This window comes from Myotis yumanensis, unplaced genomic scaffold (assembly GCF_028538775.1).
Source record: "Myotis yumanensis isolate MYYU_CA2020_CCGP unplaced genomic scaffold, mMyoYum1.0.hap1 SCAF_1, whole genome shotgun sequence".
Taxonomy (NCBI): Eukaryota; Metazoa; Chordata; class Mammalia; order Chiroptera; family Vespertilionidae; genus Myotis; species Myotis yumanensis.
The window spans coordinates 171,917,569-171,941,719 of NW_027223752.1; the positions used below are offsets into that span (position 1 = coordinate 171,917,569).

The following is a 24,151-nucleotide window of genomic DNA, read 5'->3' on the forward strand; positions in this document are numbered from 1 at the left end:
TTGAGTGAACATTGTAGAAATGGTTATTTTGTGATTGGGTTGAGTGGGTTATTTTGACCTTTGGTTTCTGGCAAGTTGTCTTAACCTTTTAAAATTTGGGTTACGACTTTGCCAAACAATCAGTTGGCCCCCTCCCCAGGAGACCAACATTTCGCTGGCAATGTCATGAAAGCGAGATTAGGGAGGAAACCAAGTCGTTTTCTTCTGTGATGTGTAATACATTCCCCTAAAGCTGGTTCCTGTCTTGTTTGGAGCATAAAGGAATTGGGGTCAAGACCAGAATGATTGCACACAGCTGGCTTTGAACCTCACTGGCGTCCCAAGAGACAACTGGGTGGAATCTGGGTCAGGGAAAAGGGTGCGTAGCTGAAACGAGGCAGGTAAAACGCCCGGGTTAGTTCCAGCCACGCTCCGCCGCGTCCCCTGCACCTGCGGCGGAAGCGCTGCGGCGGGGCTGGCGGGCGGCACCGGACCGCGCCTCCCTGGATGCGGGGCCGGCCAGGGGCCCTCGACCTCCGGGAATTTTCTTGAAAACCACCCTCACCTCCCTGGACGGCGGGCTGCGGCCAGCGTGGGGAGGTCCGGGGCTCGGCGCGGCCTCCGGGTGCTGGGCTGGGAGACCGTGGGCGCCGCGCGCAGGGCGCCGAGGGGCTGAGGCTCGCGCCTAGCGACCCGCGCGGGGCGGGGGGGCCGCCGCGAGGAGGCGGAGCTGCGAGCCCGCCGTGCGGGCTCCTCCCCGCACACCCCCGCCCGGCCGGCCTGCCTCCTCGGCCCTCCTCGGCCGCCGCGGCGGCTTCCGCCCTGACCGCGCTCCCGGAGGAAGCGGAAGGAGGCGCCGGGCAGCCATGGAGGGGAACCGGGACGAGGCGGAGAAGTGTGTGGAGATCGCCCGGGAGGCCCTGGACGCCGGCGACCGCGACAAGGCCCGGCGCTTCCTGCAGAAGGCCGAGAAGCTGTACCCGCTGCCCGCGGCCCGCGGTGAGGCCCCGGCCCTCCCCTCCTCCCCCCGGCTTCGGCCCTGCCCCCACCCGCGCCCGCCTTCCGACCCTCGGGGGACACCGGGAGGAGCATCCCTGCACCCCTCCCGCCGGGGCCCCGACCGACCGTCCGGGGACACCGGGAGGAGCATCCCTGCACCCCTCCCGCCGGGGCCCCGACCGACCGTCCGGGGACACCGGGAGGAACATCCCGACACCCCTCCCGCCGGGGCCCGACTGGCCGGGCTGGGCTGCCGAGCCCCCGGCACCAGCGGCCTGCGAGTGCCCGCCCTCAGCCACCGGCGAGCGTTGCCGGCTCCCCGGGCCGTTTTCGGGACGCCTGGCTCCATTCTCCCAGGAGAACGTCCCTGGGAGCCCGCCTGGTCCGCCCCAGCCTGCCCGGAGTGGGTGCTCCAGGTGCTGGGCTGTGCGGCCCCTCTCCCCGCTCCTCGCCCCCAAAGGGGGCCTAGGCCCCGGGAGGGAAGGGAACTGGGAACCCAGGTCGCTCGTGTGCAAATCTCGGGTTCCAGCATCTCTGGGTAAACATTGTTCCCAAAGCAAACATTCTCCAATCCCCGAGATGACAGTGCTTTTCCCGGGAGAAGAGAGGAACACATATTTGACAGGAATGATAAAGGGTCCGTAATGATTTGCAAAATAGTATCTGATTTGATAACACCATGATTATCCACAAATGAGGCAGGTCTCTAAGGAACAGAGTACTGGGCTCTTAGTTGAATTCACCCTGTTCATGTCCTAGGCTTTAAAGTACCAATAATAGCAATGTTTATTGAGCATTTACAAAGTGCCAGACCGTGTGCCCAGTGTTTTATATGAATTACTTCATTCATTCTTCAGAACAAGCCTGCGTAGCGGTCCAGGATTCGTTTGAACAGGTTTACCCATGTGGATACAAACTGTCTTTTTGATGGATGGATGGATGGATGGATGGATGGATGGGTGAATGAATAAATGAATGAAAGAATATCTTACACAAGGCTACATAGTAATTAGTAGCAAAGTCAGAATAGTACTTGTGCTTTCTAGCTCCAAAAGGCCTATAACCACTACACTGTAGTGCCTTGCAATCTATATATATAAAAGCGTAATGTGCAAATTGCCCACACGGGAGTTCGCTCGCTCACTATGACATGCACTGACCACCAGGGGGTGGCGTGAAACGAAGGAAGGCCCCAGCTGGCAGCCTGAAGGCTCCGATGGGCCCTGATCGCCGGCCAGGCCTAGGAACCCTACCCATTCATGAATTTCGTGTACAGGGCCTCTAGTAGGATAATATTTCAGTGGCAACTTAAGGTATTTCCAGGTTAAGAAGAAAATTGATAATGAGAATGTGGAGTTCTCTTAATTTGTTTCTACATTGTTGAAGCACTTGTATTCTTTGTTTTTCTCTGTCCTTTCATTGTATTGCTATTGAATACTATTACCAGAGAGGACAGGAAAGGGAAGTGAAAGAAAAGAATTAATATTTTTTAATTTGGCAAAAAACACTTAAAATTTACCTTTTTAACCATCTTTCAGTGTGCAGTTTAGCAGTGTTGACCATTTTTACCATGTGGTGCAACAAATATCCAGAATTTTCCATCTTACAGAACTGAAACTCTATACCAGTTTTACAACTTTCCATTTTCCCTACCCACCTTCCTCTGGCAACCACCATTCTATTTTCTTTTAAAATTTGACCACTTTAGGTACTTTATAGAAGTGGAATTATATACAGCAATTCCTCACTTAACTTAGTCCATATGTTCTGCGACTTTAACCAACAGGATGTATAATGAAAGGAAATTTGCCACATGCTAATTAATATAAACAAAAATTTAGTTCCTGCCCTTGCTGGTGTGGCTCAGTTGGTTGGGTGTAGTCCAGTGCACCTAAAGGTTGCTGGCTCCATTCCCGGTGAGGGCACATGCCGGGTTTCAGGCTTGATCTCAGTAGGAGGTAATCAGGAGGCAGCTGATCAATGTTTCTCTCTCACATCGATGTTTCTCTCCCTCTTTCTCTTAAAAAAAAATAAATCTTTATTAAAAAATTAAGTTCCTATTGCATCTCATCAACCTTATAATAAAATGAAGTTGAGCAAAGCAATGTTATTCGAGGACATGTCTTTTTTTAACCGGCTTATTTCACTTAGCATGGTGTCCTTCAGGTTCATCTATGCTGTAGTATGTGGTAGGATTTCCTTTTTAAAAGTTGCACAATATTCCATTGCGTGTGTGTACCACATTTTCATTATCCATTTATTTGTCAATAGACACCTATATTGTTTTTATATTTTGGCTATTGTGAATACTGCTGCTATGAGCATGGGAGTGCAGATACCTCTTTGTGATCCTGCTTTCTATTCTTTTGGGAATACACTGAGTGGTCAGATTATTATGACCACCTGACGTTTGTAGGCAAATTAGCCGGACACTGCATCGTATGGGATATGGAAGCCGAAGGCCTGTTCAGACACCTTTGCTGTCTGCAGTTACCAAGATAAAATGTCTCCAATTCGCACAGGAACACAAGGATTGGACAGTCGAGCATTGGAAAAAAGTCATGTGGTCCGATAAGTCACGTTTCCAGTTGCATCATGCAGATGGCAGAGTGAGAATTTGGCGGAAACAGCATGAAAGCATGCACCCCACATGCATGAGTACAACCCTTCAAGCTGGTGTGGGCAGTGCTATGGTTTGGGGCATGTTTTCCTGGCATGATTTGTTCCTTTAATTTGTGTGGAATAACGTCTGAATAGCACAACATACCTAAGTGTCGTTGCTGATCAAGTTCATCCTATCATGTTGATGGCGTAGCCCAGTGGAGATGGCTTCTTTCAACAAGACAATGCACCATGCCACGGTGCTCGTATTGTGCAGGAGTGCTTTCAAAAACATGAGGGAGACTTTACCTTGCTTAGGTGGCCCCCACAATCACCAGATCTCAATCCAATTGAGCATTTGTGGGACAAAGTTAAAAGAGCCATCAGGCAGCTGGTTCCACAACCATCAGATCTCACAGAACTGGACAGTGCTATTCATCAGGCATGGTGTCAGATTCCTCGCATCACCTTTCAACATCTCGTGGAGTCAATGCCAAGAAGAATCGCCGCAGTATTGAAGGCAAAAGGTGGCCCAACGAAGTACTGATGGGGCGGTCTTAATAATCTGGCCACTCACGTTCATATATATCCCACGTTCAAAGGCTGTTAAATCGCGTTGTTTACCCATATCTTCAGAAAAAAATAACTTCTGTCATGGTAAACAACCTGCTTCCCTATTTATAATGGTCTGGCCCTCTAGCAACTTCAGCGCAAAATTATAGCTAATTTGCCTATAAACGTCAGGTGGTCATAATAATCTGGCCACTCTGTATATGCAGAAAGGGAATTGCTGGATTTTATTGAAAGTGCTATTTACTGTTGGGGGGACTGCTGTACTGTTTTCCATAGAAGTTGCACCATTTTACATTCCCACCAACCGTGCACCAGAGTTCCATTTTCTCCACATCTTCATCAACACTTATTTTCTCTTTGCCTGTTTTTTGTTGTTGTATAGTACCCATCCTGACCAGTGTGAGGTGATATCTCATTGTGGTTTTGATTTGCATTTCTCTTAGGATTAGTGGTGTTGAACATCTTTTTATATGCTTGTTGGCCATTTGTATATCATCTTTAGAGAAATGTTTGTTCAAGACCTTTGCCCATTTTTTAATTGGGCTATTTTTTTAGTTATAGGAGTTCTTCATAAAATCTGGATATTAACTCCTTATCAGATACAGGATTTGCAATTTTTTCTCCTATTCTGTAGGTTGTGTTTCACTCTCTTGATCGTGTCCTTTTATGCACAAAAGTTTTTAAGTTTGGTGTAGTCCCATTTATCTATTTTTGCTTTTATTGCCTGTGCTTTTGGTGTCGTATCTAAGAAATCAGTGCCCAGAGTTAAATATTTTTATTCTCCCTACAGTATGAATACATTTCATTTAGTCACTATCTAGTCCTAGAGTAGCGGTTCTCAACCTGTGGGTCACGACCCCTTTGGCGGTTGAACAACTCTTTCACAGGGGTCGCCTAAGATCATCCTGCATATCAGATATTTACATTACGATTAATAACAGTAGCAACATTACAGTTATGAAGTAGCAACGAAAATAATTTTATGGTTGGGTCACAACATGAGGAACTGTATTTAAAGGGCCAGAAGGTTGAGAACCACTGTCCTAGAGGGATAGTTTGAACTTTAAGCAAGTAAAGGTGCACTTGAGACAATACCGTGGCTTTTGAAACCTAGCTCCTCCACCTACTAACTTGTAACCTAAATCTAGGGCAAGTTAGAGAACCTCTCTAGCCTTTAGCTTTTTCCTCTGCAAAATGGGATAATAATGTACTGATTTCATAGGGCTGTTGTGAGGATTAAATGAGTTAATACATGGAAAGCATTCACAGTAAGCACTCAATTACTTTGGTATCATTTTTATTTTACAAATGTGAAGCCCTGAGAATTTTTAAACTTGTAGTCTGACATTCTTCTGTCATACAAGCAACTTGAATCAACAAACTAAAGGGATACTGTAAGATATTAAAGCACAAAACAATTGTTGCTCTTAAAGACATGAACTTAGGAAAAATTAAGAAATATAAAGTGAAAGTAGTACAATGTATTATAAGGCAGTGGATGTAATTACCAAATAAGTGATAGTATACAGTTGTGTTGTAGTCTGAAAACCTTAGTTCAGATGCAGACTTTGCCTTTGACAACTTTGTAACTAGGGACGAGTTACTTAGTTTCTCTAAGCCTTGTTTAGTTATGTGTAAAATGAAGATTACATCGCAGGATTGATGTAAACATTAGCTGAAATAAATTATGTGTAAATACTTAGCAAAGTGTATTTTACATTGAATGTTTTTAGATGTTTATTGGAATAATTTAAGATTTAAGAGGAGGGAAAGGTCAGGTACACTTTAGTAAGCTCCTGGTAAAATGTTTAGTGTAGAAGGAAATTGAAGCTACTGGTTAAAATGAAATTTTATATTTTTATTTCTGAATTTCACTTATTCTAGACTACCATCAAACCCTTATAACTCAGACCCCTGACCGGTTTGGCTCAGAGTATGGAGCTTTGGCTTGCGGACTAAAGGTCTCTCAGGTTCGATTCTCATCAAGGGCTTGTGCCCCAGTAGGGGGTGTGCAGGAGGCAGCCAGTTGGTGATTCTCTCTCATAATTGATGTTTCTATCTCTCTTTCCCTCTCCCTTCCTCTCTGAAATCAATAAAAATATATTCTTTAAAAACCAAACAAACAAAAAAACCCTTATACCTCAGAGTTTGACTCAGGGTTTTCATAGTAAGATGGGCAAAAGAAAACATTGCATTTCAATGTTCATTATTCTTATACAGTGAATGGAAAAATATGAAACTAAATTCCAGAATCTTTGTCCTCTGTACATTTTATTCTTGCTGGATTAGAAGTCTGATTGATAAAACACTTTTAAAAATTGGCAAGAGTTTTCCTTGAGGAAAAACTGGATCTTCAAATGGATCTAGGATATTATTGCTTTCTATGTTTTTAGTTGAGAATATTATTTTACAATTTATTTATTGCAGTGAACATCTAAGTGAAACAAATTTACAGCTTTCAAATATTTTCATATTATGTGTTTAGTTTATGTTTGAAAGGATTGATATACATACCTCAGTAGCTACTACATAAGAAATATAAATATTCTGGAAAAATAATGTCAGCAAGCAGAAGTAAATTACATTTGTTTCTTAAACTATATTTATTTATTTAAAATTTTTTAAAATTTATTTTATTTTTGAGGGAGAAACATCTGAGCCACCTGGCCAGGGCTGGTGAGCCACATTAATTCTGTAATCACACAAATGAAAGTCACTTCTAGTTTGTGAGGGGGCAGGGATTTGTTTTTCAAATTATGTGTTCTTATTTTAGATTCTGCTAATGATGAACATGATATATAACAGGTGTGTGACAGAAAATCCTATCTAATAAAAGAGAAACATGATAATTAGCTGTACAGCCGCTACCCTTCCCATTGGCTAATCAGTGAGATATGCACATTAACTGCCAGCCAAGATGGCGGCCGGCAGCCAGGCAGCTTGAAGCGAACAGGGAGGCTTCCTTGCTTCAGTGACGGAGGAATCCAAGCTTCCCCGCCTGCGCTGCTGGCCTCTGAGCTTGCAGTTTGAAACATTGTAACAAATATAGAAGCTAAACAAAACCCCAGAAACCGGCTTTAGTCATCCAAGCTTCAGCCAGCAAGACCGCAACATTGTTTCGAATACAGAAGGTAAACAAAGGCCAGAAACCTGCTTTCAGCAGCCGAGCCTCAGAGAGAAAGCCGGCTCTCAGCTCCAGTGAAAGGCATAGAAGGTAAATAAATGCCAGAATAAAAAAAAAAAAAAAGAAAAAAAGGAGAGGTTTGGAGCTTCAGTCGCCCACCAGCCTGAAAACAGCCCTCAGCCCCTCACCCAGACTGGCCAGGCACCCCAGTGGGGACCCCCACCCTGAAGCAACAAGATGGCAGCTAATTTGCATACTGAAGGCAGGCGGCAGCAGGCAACGCTGTCTGCGGTTTGGGACTCAGATCTGTGACCCTGCCAGGCGGGAGGCAGTGCTTGAGGCTGTCCGTGGTCCCGGGACCCGGATCTGTGACCTGGTGGGCAGGGGGGCAGCACGGGAGGCTGTCTGTAGTCCGGGACCCGAATCTGTGACCCTGCCGGGTGGGGGTCAGTGCTTGAGGCTGTCCACGGGACCAAGACACAGATCTGTGACCCTGCCAGGTGGGGGGCAGCGCTTGAGGCTGTGCACGGTCCTGGGACTCGGATCCATGACCCTTCACGGCGGGGAGGCAGCCATCAGCGCCCAGGAGTGACTGCGCAAGATCCACCTCCTGGCCCAGAAGGTGCAGGATCGCAGGGACAGCCACCGTGGCGGGCCAGACTGATGTCCTCCCGGCCGCACCATGGGGGTTTGCGGATCTGCAAAGCCAGAGGCCTCCGGTGTGCACATCCCCCCTGGCATGCGAACATCCCCCAGCACACTGTCACCCTCCCGCGCCTGCAACAGTTCCAAACAAGGCGTGCACAAGTTCCCCCCGCCTCTCCACCGAACTTCCATCAACCCGGCATGCCTAACACCCCCACAGGATGTGCACACATCCCCTCTGATGCGCTCACATCCTTTGGAGAGTGTCTGGGTGTTCTGGGTGCTGAGAGTGGGCGCCTGTGAGATGACACGGAGGCCAGTGCAGCTACGAGATCACCTCTGGGGAGTTAATGCAGGTGCTGAAGCAGGAGCAGGTGCAGACAGACACACCTGGTGGGCGCAGGCGGCCCTCTCTGAGGTGCCTTCGGTCAGCATTCAAGATCAAGAGCCCAGAGGCTGCCGAGACCGGTTTGGCTCAGTGGATGGAGTGTCGGCTTGCGGACTGAGGGGTCCCAGGTTCGATTCCGGTTGAGGGCGTGTGCCTGGGTTGCGGGCACATCCCCAGTGGGAGATGTGCAGGGGGCAGCTGATTGATGTTTCTCTCTCATCGATGTTTCTAACTCTCTATCTCTCTCCCTTCCTCTCTGTGAAAAATCAATAAAATATATTTAAAAAAAAAAAAAAAAAAGAGCCCGGAGGCAGAGAGGAATTCCGTCCTCTCAGTGAAAGAGTGGGATAGTCGGGGCGACTGTATAGGAGGAATGTGCACTTTGGGTGCCAGCACCTATGAGTGAAGGCTGCCCTGACTGAGCCTTGCTTGCTTGGGGCCTAGAGCACTCCTGCTGGGCAACGAGTGACAGGACGTGCTTTTCCGAATTAATGAGAGGAAATGTTAATTCTCCTGCTGCCCACGAAGGTGGAAAGTGAAGTGGGGAGACATGTGGGGAATGAGCAAGGTTCCCTGTCTGGGGGTTCCAAATCTGCTGTTGGTTTCTTTCACCACTGACTAGAGATATACAGGGTGTCCCCCCAAAATGTATACACACTTTGAATACCTACTAATTCCAATGGTTTTAAGCATAAGAAAGGAACAACAATGGAGCTGTTATCTGTTAAAAGTGTGGGCACAAACAGATAGTTGGACATTCCCTGAGGGGTCTCAGATTGGAGGGTGAAGGCCAGACTGAGGGGCCCCTTCTCCCCCCCCCCCCCCCATCCCAGTGCACGAATTTCGTGCACCGGGCTACTATTTATTAAATAAAAACAGACTTTCGAGTAACTTGCTTTTTTTTGGGATCCTTTTATTTTTAATTTTAAATGAACATGAATTCATTACCTTTTGCTATTGTACAGAATTCAGTAATAAGTAAATGGCACAACTTATCCATTGCTCCATGGGTAGGTCATTTATAATTTTCCTATATAACAATACACATCCTTGTGAATATCTTCATGAACACATCTGCCAGAATTTTTCTAGGGTCTAATCTAAAAGTGGAATAACTGAGTCATACATGTATGAATTCCTGCTTCTCTAGAGATGGGCTAATTATTTTCCAAATGGCAATACTAATTTTCCCTTTTCTTTCCAACATTTTAAATTGTCAGGCTTTTACATTTTACATGCTCCAAGATGAACGTTAAATTTTGTTTTAATTTATTTGAATATCTTTCTTTTGCTTATTGGCTATTCCAGCTTCCTCTTCTATGACTTGCCTATTTTAGCCATTTGCCCATTAATTCCTACTATATTTTTTATATCTTTCTTACGAGCTTGTAGGACTATTCCGTATTGTGAATACTCATCCTTTATTGATTGATATATGTGTAGCAAGTGCTTCTTTTAATTCATAACTAGTCTTTCCCCCTCTTTTATGGTGTGTTTTCATATAATTGTTTCCAATTTTAATATAACTAAACTTTGCAGTATTTTCTTCTGTGTTTTGTGCATTTTGTACTTGGTTTAAGAAATCAATTTCTACTGTTAAAATTTTTTTCTAAAATTTTGAAATTTTGCTCTTTCTATTAATCCTTTAGATATTATTTTTCAGGATTATCTATATTAATAAAAGGGTAATATGCTAATTATACCGGATAGATTGGAGATCTTCCAGGTGTCCTTCCGAACAAAGCCACGGTGGCAGGAGCCAAAGCAGAGGTGGTTAAGGGTGATCAGGCTGGCAGGGGAGAGCATTTAGGGGTGATCGGGCAGGCAGGCAGGTGAGCAGTTAGGAGCCAGCAGTCCCAGTTGTGCAGAGATCAGGCCTAAACTGGCAGTCGGACATCCCCCAAGGGGTCCCGGATTGGAGAGGGTGCAGGTTGGGCTGATGAACCACTTCCCCCTCCCCCCTCCCAGGCCTCTAGATTTTTTTTAAAATGGGTATTCAGTTATCCCCTAACTTTTTTTAAAAATATATTTTATTGATTTTTTTAAAGAGAGGGAGAGGGATAGAGAGTTAGAAACATCGATGAGAGAGAAACATCGATCAGCTGCCTCCTGCACATCCCCCTGGGGATGTGCCCGCAACCGAGGTACATGCCCTTGACCGGAATCGAACCTGGGACCCTTGAGTCTGCAGGTCGACGCTCTATCCACTGAGCCAAACCGGTCAGGGCTCTCCTAACTTTTTATTAAACACTCACTTCATCTTTTCCTGGCTATATCTAAACCAACCTATGTCATATGCAATTTTTTAATAGAAGCTTGGGCTGTTCTGGCCCCTTTAGTCTCTTACATAGATCTAGTTTTCAGTCCTTACACCACACAATATATGCACATTTTAAGATGTAAAATAATACACATGTATGTAGTAAAAATATAAATTCTGAATGGTAATATACTGTCACCTCTAGAAATATAATTATCTATGGAATGAGGGAGAAAAATGAGATTTTAGATGGGAACAAAGGAGGTTTCAAATATATCTGTAATATTCATTTCCTTAAAAAATTTGGAGCAAATATGACCCAATTATTATATTTGTTAAATCTAGATGATGAGTTTTTGTTATGTTATTCCATTTGCAATTCTGGTGTTTTAACAATGTTAAAATAAATAATTTTCATCTAAAATAAAGATTTCACACATTGGGTGATAATTGGGTACAGAATGAGGCCCATGGAATGGGTGACTCAAGTGCCTTTTTCAGTGAATGCAGGAGATTTTGAAGAGGTTGAGAATAAAGGAGGGGAGGAGGATCCAGGGGCCATATATGTTACTCATCCAGGATTATATATAGAGATGTCTGCTTAATGGACCCAAAATTATATTTATAAAATGCAAAAAATAAAAATCAGACCTTGGTTTTTCACTTCTGGATATCCACATAAATATTTTTAATATTGTATATACTTTTCACTGTTTCAAAATAAATTTTTATTGATTTCAGAGAGGAAGGAAGAAGGAGAAACAGATAGAAACATAAGTGATGAGAGAGAATCATTGATTGACTGCCTCCTGCATGCCACACTTAGGATCAAGTCCACAACCTGGGCATGTGCTCTGACCAGGAATTGAACCTTGACCTCCTGGTTCATAGGTCAATGCTCAACCACTTAGCCACGCTGGCCCGGCCTTTCACTGGTTCTTAATATGGAGTATACTTAATGCAGATTACATTAAACTCCAGGCAAAGCAGTATATCTAGAAAGTGAATGCATAAAATAAGGCTGAATAGTTTAAACCAAAAGTAAATGTAATCTGGTTCATAATCACTGTATTTGCCCAACCAATGTTTGTAATACTGCACATTATTGTAAATGAGATTTCATGTGATAGCTAAGATATTTAATAAATCAAGAAAATCCAATGTACTAAAAATTCTGGCAGTACTTGAACTGAATTATATTACCTTCTCAGGCATTGGTTCCAGTGATTACTAATACAGAAAACCTTGCTGATTCCATTTTTAAGATGACAGAAATGGATATTGAGACCCAGAGGTAATGGAACTTGTGCAAATTTTAACTTTGTGGAACTAGTGTTTGGTGTGAGCGCATGTGCAACATAGTCATTGTTAAGCAGAATCCTTATGTGTGAAATTGTAGAAAACTTTTCAGTATCATAATTGCTTTTGAAAATCTAAAACAACTATATGATACTGCTTTAGTGTAGTATTCAGCATGTAGCTATTAACATAGAAGGTGTACAAAAAAAACATGTTTGTGCTAAGAATGAAAGGGAATGTACAGATAACTTCTAACTAGCATGCAAGGGAACTTTGTGGCCACTGTAAATACTAAACACATCTAACCACTTTCATATCTGGCTTCATAATTTTAAAAAATAATTTATTTAGCTGAAATACTTCTATAAAGAGACACTTCCCCCTCACCTGTCTTAGAGTTGCACAGTGGTGTAATTCATATAGGAAAAGTGGGATAAGTGCTTGATTGCCTTGATCAGTTTTCAAGGAAAGGAGTTGATTCTTTTTATTTTCCAAAAGCAATGGGATCCCCTTTATGTTAGCTCTGGAGTACTGGACACACGCCCAGTGGTTTTTAGTAGTTACCTTGCTCTTCAGTATAGTATTGTTTCGAGCTACTCTAGTACATTTCCTGTACTAGAAATTGGAATCAACTATATTTCCAATAAGTCATAGTTTCTTTTAGTGGAAAAATGGGGTTTTTAGTATCACAATCTGGCATTAAGAGTACTGTGGGTACTAAATTATTTATTGTTTCTGGGCTTTTTCAGTGTACAGAAACAATTCCTTCCATAGTAATAATTGTTTCTTAAGGCCATGGTAAAGGATAGATATGTCATAATTATTTATCTGCTTTATGCCACATCATATACATAAAAGTTTCAGAGTAATATTACCAACACTACCTACTGGCATAATTAATGAAAACAGTTAAATTGTCTTCGCATATACTCCATTTCCCTCACCATTTTGTATTTTTTTTAAATTTTGAAATAATTTCAAACTTAGAGAAAAGTCACAGAAGAGTGCAGACTTCCCATATGCATATTACTCAGGCTTTCTATTGGATAAAATGTTGTCACATTTGCTTTATCATGCACTTCTTCTCCCTCCCTGGTATCACCCCTCCCCCCCCACTCCCACACACAATGTTATTATATTTCTTCCTGAACTAAGAGTAAGTTGTAAACATGATGTCCTATTACCCTTAAATAATTCAGTGTATATTTTCTAAGACAAGGACACTCTCAACATAACCATCAGATTCATGAAATTAATGTATGTACTTCATTCAAATTCTGCCAGTTTTTTCAGTTATGTTTTGGATAGCAAAAAGGATACAAGTTGCATTTATGGGCATGTTTTATTCTCCAAATACAGCTTTTCTCTTCTTTACTTTGTCCCTCAATTTGTGTTTGGCATTTCCACATATAAGTTTTTGGCAGAAATACCATAGAAGTGATGTTTCTTAATGTAATGTGTAAGGGAATACGTTATGTTGATTTGGTCCTTACTGGTGAGATTAACTTTGATCACTTGATGAAGTTGGTGATGCCAGGTTTCTCCACTCTAGACTTACTTTTCTCTCACTTTACAATTCATAAATATTTTGTGGGGAAATACTTTGAGACTATGTAAATGTTCTGTTCCATAATATATTTTCACCAACTCCTTTTAGCATTCATTGATGATTCTTTCCTGGGTAAATTGCTGATGGTTGCTAATTCCGTCATTCCTTCTACAATTCATTAGTTGGCATTCAACCTATTCAATTTATTAGTATGGATTTATGGATTCCTATTTAACCCATTACTATCATTATTTATTTTGATGCTCAGATTTAGTAGGAGCCCTGTGTCTTTTTGACATGTCCTCATCATTCTTTCAGCATCTCTACTTTATGGCACAAAAGATATTTCAGCCCCACTTTATTTTCTATTCTGGGAATCAGTTGTTTCTCTAAGGAGCCCTGATTCTTTTTGGTGGACAGTGGTACTTGGAAACAGATACTGACACTAGATAAGCTCATTGGGACAGGGATGCCCTTAGGTCTCTTCAGGAGACAGAGCTAGGAAATATATGTATGTATGAATACATATATGTCTATGTATGTGTATGTATATATCTGTGTTATATGTGTTTGTATGTGGGAATATACATATCTATAGTAATTTAATCTATATTAATTTAATCTATGTTAATTTTTATATCTATGCGAGATTTATACACCTCCTTTTATAGTTCACCACAGAGTTCATTCTAGCCTTCTCCGTTTCCATATTTGTAATTCCATTCTCTGACAGTGAGAAATGTGGCTCCTGCTACCTTCAGTTACTTGTTCAATTTCTTCTGTAAATAATTAGTTGCCTCCTTGAACCCATTGGTGCAGGCCCTATCAAAATCAGCCTTGTTTTTGGCTATGACTCCTTCCTTGGTCCAGGCCTCAGCTGCCAAAAGGAAGAGAAGGGAAGGTAGAGAAAGCCAATATTTTTTTTCAAGTAAAAAGAAAGAGTAAGACCACCATTTAAAAAATATTTCAACTTCGGCCCCCCGTGAGGTAGGGACGACCCCAGTCAGGTCGAAACGGCCCCGGTGTGGTAGGGACGACCCCGGTGAGGTTGAAACGGCCCCCGTGAGGTAGGGATGACCCTGGTCAGGTCGAAACGGCCCCGGTGTGGTAGGGACAACCCCGGTCAGGTTGAAACGGCCCCCGTGAGGTAGGGACGACCCCGGTGAGGTTGATCCGGCCCCCGTGAGGTAGGGACGACCCTGGTCAGGTCGAAACGGCCCCGGTGTGGTAGGGACAACCCCGGTCAGGTTGAAACGGCCCCCGTGAGGTAGGGACGACCCCGGTGAGGTTGATCCGGCCCCCGTGAGGTAGGGACGACCCCAGTCAGGTCGAAACGGCCCCCGTGTGGTAGGGACAACCCCGGTCAGGTTGAAACAGCCTCGGTGTGGTAGGGACAACCCCGGTGAGGTTGAAACGGCCCCCGTGAGGTAGGGACGACCCCGGTGAGGTTGAAACGGCCCCCGTGAGGTAGGGACGACCCTGGTCAGGTCGAAACGGCCCCGGTGTGGTAGGGACAACCCCGGTCAGGTTGAAACGGCCCCGGTGTGGTAGGGACGACCCCGGTGAGGTTGAAACGGCCCCCGTGAGGTAGGGACGACCCCGGTGAGGTTGAAACGGCCCCCGTGAGGTAGGGACGGCCCCGGTGAGGTTGAAACAGCCCTGGTGAGGCTCAGACGGCCCTGGTGAGGTTGCGACTACTCCAGTGAGGTTGGGACAAATAAAGGGGACCAGTATGGACTGATGAACAGGGGTAGATACAGAAGCAGAGCAACATTGAACAGAATGTTAAACTACAGTGGGAAGCCTGGGGAGGGTTGGGGGGGGGGGATTAAGAGACCAACTGAAGGACTTATATGCATGCAGATAAGATTAACCAATGGACACAAGACACGGGGCGGGGGGGAGCGGGGGGGGTAGGGGCCGGGGGAATGTCAAGGGGAGGAAAAAAGGAGACATATGTAATACTCTTTGTAATACTTTAAGAAATAAAAATTATTAAAATTAAAAAAAAATATATTTCAACTTATTTTCAGTGTCAGAACATACCATTACATACTATCTGCGCTCTCTTTTAATCATCATTTAGTCTTATCTTTGTAGATCACTATACATTTCATTCTCCCCATCAGTCCCTATGTATCTCTAATTACTTTGGAATCCTGAAGCTTGTCAACCAATAGGTTTCCAGGAAGGGCCTATGGGAATTATGCTAAGTTCTGGAATGTTGAAAACAGTTCATCTGTCATCTTAGTGCTTATAGTTAGGTAGATATAAAATCCTTGGCTCCAGTTTTCTTTCTTTGGCTATCTAAGTATGTTATTTTATACAAGTACTGTTGATGAGCAAAACCTGATGACAATCTTATTATTTTTTCCTTTACAAGTCAGTTGATATTTTTGCCTAGAAGTTCAGTAATTTATTAGAATATAGCTTGGTGTTCATTAATCTGGGTCAATATTCTTAGGTATGTGATTTGCCCTTTGATTATATGACTTCAGATGTTTCTGTTTTTATATCAGAAACATTTTCTCCAATTATGGTTATATAAGTTTTGTTTTTCTTCATCAGGCATTCTATTGTATGTATGTTGAGTCTTCTTTACTGTCTTCATTATTTGTCATTTTCTTTTTAATTTTTGTCTTTTATATTTAAAAATTTTTACTTTTTAGTTACATAATATCTGTCATGTTTATAACTCCCTGTTTCTTCTAATTTATTCTTTTTTAATTGATTTTTATTTCTTATAGAAAGGTCCTTTTGGAGGTTGTCCTAATTCTAATTTATGTTATCATTTTGTATTATGTGTAAGTTCTTAAAGTTTTCAGCTTGATTTGAAGTAGTAGGTTATAGTGTTTACCTGTTTTGTCAGCAAGTCTTTGTGGTATGCTTTCATTGTCTTTAGATATTTACTTATTCTTATTCTCTTTTTTCTTATAATAACTTTGTTTCAGATTTTATTTCTTTCATTTTCTTTTACATATTTTTATGTGTAGTTAGCCATTCTAAATACACAGAAACCCTTCTTTGTTTTTTGTGTAATGGTTGAAAATATTTCACCTTATTATGTAAGATCTCCTCACTCTTTTCTCCTTCCCTACTTTATCTGGAGTTTCTCTTTTCTTTTTTCCTATTGCCCCTGTCTCTTCAGTCTGGGGCCTGTTCCCTGTAGTTTCTCCTCAGTGTGGCTTTGTTCTGGAAGAGAGCTTTGAGTGTTTAGTTTTGAGAGTTTGTAGTGATTGGAGTATTCTCTGCCCTAAAGAACCTGTGGGTCGCCAACCTGTGGGTCGCGACCCCTTTGGGGGTCGAACGACCCTTTCACAGGGGTTGCCTAAGACCATGGGAAAACACATATATAATTACATACTGTTTTTGTGATTAATCACTATGCTTTAATTATGTTCAATTTGTAACAATGAAAATACATCCTGCATATCAGATATTTACATTACGATTCATAACATAGCAAAATTACAGTTATGAAGTAGCAACAAAAATAATTTTATGGTTGGGGGTCACTACAACATGAGGAACTGTATTACAGGGTCGCGGCATGAGGAAGGTTGAGAACCACTGCAAGAGTTTATTATGAACCCGTTCACTCACATTCTATTGTAGTGAGTAGAACCCATTCCTTTTTATATACTTTTCTTAATTTTGCCTGCTGTGCTGCATATAGAGTCCCGGTTGGTAATTTTGAAGTTCTTTTGTTTTGTTGAAGGGCAGATGCCTTATTACTAGCGTCTTCTTTATACTACCCACATAGATCTGTTGGTGGGTTGTGCCCACTTTCTTGTATTTTGGAATATTGTGCATGAGGTTTTGATTTTGCTATTTAATTGCTCAGTTTTTATGAGGGAATTTGTAGAGATTTAAATTTTAAGTTGCTGTCACAGTCTACTTCTAGAATTCTCATAAAATTTTTCATATTTAAAAGTTGTGAACCACTACCTCATGGACCATGCAGTCTTCTGACCTCAAGGTTAACATTGTGTTTGCATTAAGTAAGAAACTGCAGTTAAAAACTGACTATATACTACAGCATGTCCCCCCCAAAATGTATACACACTTTAATAGCTGATAGCTGTAGATTCTATTACATATTGAAAATGAAATATACATATATAAAAGCCTAAGCGACCATACGACCAAACGACTGGTCGACCGGTCACTATGACATGCACTGACCACCAGAGGGCAGATGCTCAACGCAGGAGCTGCCTCCTGGTGGTCAGTGCACTCCCACAGCCAACCTCCCGTGGCCAGCCAATCTCCCGTAGTCCCTCCAGCAGGCCGGCCCCAATCAGCCTCAATCGGGATTGGGCAAGACGGCCCTGATCACCAGCCAGGCCGAGGGACCCCACCTGTGAATGAATTTGTGCACCAGGCCTCTTAATATTTTAATAAACTGCCTTTATAGTGTGTACACATTTTGGGGGGACACTCTGTATAATATATATATATATATATATATATATATATATATATATATCACATTCAAAGGCTGTTAAATCGCATTGTTTACCCGTATCTTCAGAAAAAAATCACTTCTGTCGTGGCAGACAACCTGCTTCTCTATTTATAATGGCCTGGCCCTCTAGCAACTTCAGCGTGAAATTATAGCTAATTTGCCTATAAACATCAGGTGGTCATAATAATCTGGCCACTCAGTGTATATTATATTATACTTAACTTGTTAATAATAGATTGTTGTCTAATTAGGAGCCTTTCTGTACCATCTACTACTAGATTGTTACAAAAACTCAATTTCTTATATCTTTGGTGACCTCTTAAATGCATTAGCTAGGGAAAAATATGGTAGAAAGAAATTCTCATACAATGTGTGTATATATATATATATATATATATATATATATATGGGCAAAAGTAGGTTTATAGTTGTAATACAAATAAATAATACAACAATTAATAAATAGCAATATAAAAATAAAATTTTGCATACTAGCAACTGTAAGCCTATGTTTGCCCACCCTGTTTTTTATATATATATATATATATATTTGCAAATTTACCAATGACACTGCTAGGATTTTATATATATATACTAGAGGCCCAGTGCACGAAAATTTGTGCACTGAGGGTGGGATCCCTCAGCCTGACCTGTGTCCTCTCGCAGTCCGGGACCCCTCGAGGGATGTCCGATTGATGGCTTAGGCCTGCAGGGAGCAGGCCTAAGTCAGCAGTCTGATATCCTTAGTGCTGCTGCAGAGGCAGGTAAGGCTCCCGCCACTGCCACTGCACTTGCCAGCCAGGAGTCCAGCTTCTGGCTGAGCGGCACTCCCCCTGTGGGAGCACACTGACCACCAGAGGGCAGCTCCTGCATTTAGTGTCTGCCCCATGGTGGTCAGTGCATGTCATAGCAACCGGTTGTTCCGCTATTCGGTCGATTTGCATATTAGCCTTTTATTATATAAGAAAAGCTTTATTGAGATATAATTCACATACTATACAATTACTTTTCTTAAAACATACCATTTAGTGGGTTTTATTATATTCACAGAGTTATACAACCATTACAACAATCAGTTTTAGAACATTTTATTTGCCTCAAAAGGAAACCCCATGCACATTAGCAGTCACTCCTTATTTCTTCCTAATTCCACTATTCCCTTCCCACTAGCTCTTGGCAATGACTAATCTACTTTCTGTCTCTGTAAATTTCCCTGTTCTATATATTTCATATATATGGAATCAAACAATACGGTCTTTAGTGACTTTTTTACTTAGCATGTTTTCAAGGTTTATCTATGTTGTAGTGTATATCAGTAGTTCATATAGTTTCATTGTTAAATAATATTCCATTGGGCATATTGCATTTTATTTATCTACTCATCAGTTGATGGACATTTGGATTGTTTCCATTTTTTTCTGTTATCAACAATGCTGTTATGAACATTTGTGAGCCAGTTTTTGTGTAAATGTATGTTTTAATTTCTCTTGGGTATATACCCAGGGATAGGATTGTTGTGTCAAATGGTAACTATGTATTTAATCTTTTAAAGAACAACCAAATGATTTTTCAAACTTGCCACATATTTTACATTCTCGCCAACAGTATATTAGGATTCCAGGTTTTCCACATCCTTGCCAACACTTGTTATTGTCCATATTTCTTATTATAGTCATCCTAGTACAGTGGTTCTCAACCTTCCTAATGCCGCAACCCTTTAATACAGTTCCTCATGTTGTAGTGACCCCCAACCATAAAATTATTTTTGTTGCTACTTTATAACTGTAATTTTGCTACTGTTATGAATCGTAATGTAAATATCTGATATGCAGGATGTATTTTCATTGTTACAAATTGAACATAATTAAAACATAGTGATTAATCACAAAAACAATATGTAATTATATATGTGTTTTCCGATGGTCTTAGGCGACCCCTGTGAAAGGGTCGTTCGACCCCCAAAGGGGTTGCGACCCACAGTTTGAGAACCGCTGTCCTAGTAGGTGTGAAGTGGCATGATTTTTTTTTTAATGCATAGTTTTAACTTACGGAAAGTTTCACACATTCATAGGAGAGGGAATAATATTATCAGTCCCTATCACCCTCCCATCTTAACGATTATGAATATGTATATGGTCAATCTTATTTTATATATTCTCTCTACCTTCTCTTTTATGACCCATCAGTATTTAAATCAAATTCTAGACATACTATTATTTTATAGACTTAGTGTTTATATTTACTCATACATTTATCAAAGTATTTGCTCACCATTCCCTTCTACAGCCTGTCTAGAAGCATTTTTCTTCTGCCTAATATATTATAGTACCCTTTAGAAATCTTAGAAGTAAAATTTTTGGTCTTATTTGTTTGAAAATGTTTCTAACCTGCATTTTTAGAAAATTAGTGCAGAACTTGAGTTGAAAGTTACTCTTTCTGAGCATTTTGAAGATATTATTTCAGTGTCTTTTAGCTGCCATTGTTGCTGTTGAAGAAGAAATAGGAAGTCTAATTTCTGTTTCTTTGTAGATAATCTTATCAACTACTTTTTCTTTGGTATTCTGCAGTTTTATCATGATATGACAAATAAAAGTGTCATAAGTAACTGAATGATAGTAATTTTGAGGTATTAGTTTTAAATTTCTTGTTATTCTACTTTTAAATTGTGATTAGTGTTCTGTAAACAGTTAAATACATACGGGAATGCTTGCTCTTTAAAAAGATGCTATGGAGAGTTTTTATGGAGAACATGATTCTTAATTTGCCAGCTTTATAACTTCTCAAGATCATATATATGTAAACAGACATAATGTTTTTTTGTATCTTTCTACAGCCCTATTGGAAATAATTATGAAAAATGGAAGCACAGCTGGAAATAGCCCTCATTGCCGAAAACCATCAGGTAGTGCTGATCAAAGCAAGCCTAATTGCACAAAGGACAGCACGTCTGGTAGTGGTGACGGAAAAGGCTACACCAAAGACCAAATAGATGGAGTTCTCAGGTAGGAATAAATATGACTTATATTTCAACTACAGTTGCTGCTAATGTAATTTTTAAATGGTATAACAGCTAAAAAAGTGTTTGAGTTATAATTCAGTAGAACAGACATCAAGAAATTGAACTCTAGGTATGTTACATTTTATATATTTTTTTAAAATATATTTTTATTGATTTCAGAGAGGAAGGGAGAGGGAGAGAAGGATAAAAACATCAATGATGAGAGAGAATCATTGATTGGTTGCCTCCTGCATGCCCCCTACTAGGGATTGAGCCTGAGCACGTGCCCTTGACCAGAATTGAACCCGGGACCCTTCAGTCTGCAGGCCAATGCTTTATCCACTGAGCCAAACCAACTAGGGCTGTTTTATATTCTTTATAAAAACAGTGTGTATCCCTAGCCAATTTGGTTCAGTGGCTAGAGCATCGGCCTGCGGACTGAAGGGTCCTAGGTTCAATTCTGGTCAAGGGCATGTACCTCAGTTGCAGGCTCCTCCCCAGCCCAGGCCCTGCCTGATCCGGGCTCATGCAGGAGGCAAGTAATCAATGTGCTTCTCTTAAATCGATATTTCTCTCGGACTTTCTCTCTTTCACTCTCTCTAAAATTCAATGGAAAAATATCCTTGGGTGAGGATTAAAAATAAATAAATAAATGAAATCAGTCTGTAAACTACCATCTTTGTATTCTTTATAAAGTCAGATTATACAATACCAACTCTATGGAACGCTCCATCTATTTTTTTTTTTTTTTTTTTTAGTACTTCTAGATCAGGGGTGGGCAAACTTTTTGACTCGAGGGCCACAATGGGTTCTTAAACTGGACCGGAGGGCCGGAACAAAAGCATGGATGGAGTGTTTGTGTGAGCTAATATAAAATCAAAGTAAACATCATTACATAAAAGGGTACGGTCTTTTTTTTTTTAGTTTTATTCATTTCAAACGGGCCGGATCCGGCCCGAGGGCCGTAGTTTGCCCACGGCTGTTCTAGATCATTATTTTTGAGCAAAATTATTTCAATTTTTTTACATAGTACAATATTTAGATAAAATACTGAAAGAGGACAGAAGAATTGTTCTGTCACATATATACCTGAAAGCAGAATTTTATGTGAGAAGAATCAAGGGCAATAGTAACAGCATTTTCAATTTTTCTACTTAGGTTAATGAAGTATTGTTGAGTTTCTGTTAGTTGGCTTCTATACTCTCTGAAATTGGAGATCAGGTTATCTTTTGAGAGTTATGAGAAAAGAGATGAGATTGAAAGCTTGAGGAGGATGGTAAGCATATGAAATATTTGCAGAGCAGAAAAGCAGAGGGAATGGAAAGATTGTTGGTTAGCATTTTGGACCAAGCTGTGTTTGAGACCATGAATTCTTACCTGGAAGAATTATTAACTTAGTAGTATACCTACATTAGATTGTTTCTCTGGTCAATAGTTTTATTATACCTTTTTTATTAGTAAATTTAGTTATTTTTCCCCTATGGGGACTAAATATGATTGAAACATTCTTTAATAGAATCCCTAACTTATTCAAAATACTTCAGTTAATAACTTTATAAGAGTTGATTAGCTCAATCATGGAACACTTATCCTATATAATAAAGAGGCAATATGCAAATTAACCCTCAACGTCCTCACAAGATGGCTGCCTACAACCAGGCCGGCAGGGGGTTAGTGAGGGACGACCAAACAACTGAATAGCAGGCTGCGTGGGGCGACCAGGCCGGCAGGGGGGCTGTGAGGGGTGACCAGGCCAGCAGGGGGGCAGTTAGAGGTGACCAGGCCAGTGGGGGGGGGTGCATTTGGGGGCTACCAGGCCAGCAGGGACGGCAGTTGGGGGCAATTAGGCTGGTGGGGGGGCAGTGAGGGGCAACTAGGCTGGCGGGGAGGGAAGTTGGGGGTGACCAGGCCGGCAGGGGGGACAGTAAGGGGTGACCAGGCCGGCAGGCAGGGCAGTTAGGAGTGACCAGGCTGGCAGGGGGAGCAGTTAGGGGCCATCAGGCCGGCATGCAGAGTCAGTGAGGGGCGATCAGGCGGTAGGGGAGGGCAGTTAGGGGTGATCAGGCTGGCACGCAAAGGCAATGAGGGGTGATCAGGCTAGTGGGGGGGCAGTTAGGGGTGGCCAGGCAGGCAGGCAGGTGAGCAATTAGGAGCCAGAGGTCCAGGATTGTGAGAGGGATGTCTGACTGCTGGTTTAGGCCTGATCCTGGCCTAAACCAGCAGTCAGACATCCCCCAAGGGGTCCCAGATTGGAGAGGGTGCAGTCTGGGCTGAGGGGATCCCCTTCCCCCACCCCCCATGCACGAATTTTGTGCACCGGGCCTCAAGTTATTTATATCATCTTCCAAAGTGTTGCTTTAGTGAGGTAACAGATCACCAGCAAACACTTACATGCTGTATGTTTTTGTTTTTGTTTTACCTATACACAGGGGATTTTTCAGAAGAAAGCCATGTTATCTTGTTGTTAGCACGATTATGCAAACAAGTTGCTCAGTGACAATTTGGCTCAATGGGAGAAGCCATGCAATAATGCTGCATTCATTACATAAGTAAGACTAGCTTACAGTAAGATGGAAGAAAAAGGGTATAACTTTGTAAAAGTAACGTTCTGTGAAACTAAGCACATTGTTGTCCTTGAGTTGAAATATATTGAAAAATTGAGGAAAAGGTGTCATGGATCTAATATGAAATATTTTTAAGATCTCATTTTTAAAAGCCCATCTATTATTTTAAAATTTACAAGATCAGTGTGAAATCATTAACTGGACTTGCATTATAGTTATCAATTCAAAACACTTCTGTACAGCTATTAAGTAAATTTGAATGATGGGCATTTTTATTTCATTAGGATTTGACTTAAATTGTAGTTCTTTAAATGAAAAGAAATTATTTTGTTAAACTTATAAAATAAATGATCCTTTGCCTCCAAGAATAAATGTTTCCTTAAACACTAATAAACATGGATTATATTTAAATAACCAGTTATATAAAAAAAGAATTGAAAGAAGACCCTCCTCCCATGCCCACTATTCTTTTATGCACATAAAGGAAGACATGAAGGCTAAACCAGATATACTTCTCCAATGTTGAGCTCTCAGACAGATCTGTCTGTCTGTGTTGCACAATGTTTCCTTCGAGGGTAGTTAATGGGTTACCTCATTCTAATGTATTTTCTTTTTGCTTTCTTTCCTTCTTTCTTTTTAAAATTCCTTGGTGAGGATGGAGAAAACTATTTAAATCTTTCAGTACGAAGCAAACTGTAAAAAGT

At 41.6% G+C, this 24,151-nt stretch overlaps 1 protein-coding gene across 1 annotated transcript in view; it reads left to right on the top strand.

Annotated features, from left to right (window-relative positions):
- Positions 1-765: 765 nt before the first annotated feature.
- Positions 766-24,151, top strand: part of DNAJB14 (DnaJ heat shock protein family (Hsp40) member B14) — a 48,853-nt gene continuing 25,467 nt past the window's right edge. The window contains exons 1-2 of the mRNA XM_070392146.1: positions 766-978; positions 20,719-20,887. Coding sequence (XP_070248247.1) covers positions 846-978; positions 20,719-20,887 — 302 coding nt within the window. The 5' untranslated portion in view covers positions 766-845. The remainder of the gene's footprint in view (positions 979-20,718; positions 20,888-24,151) is intronic.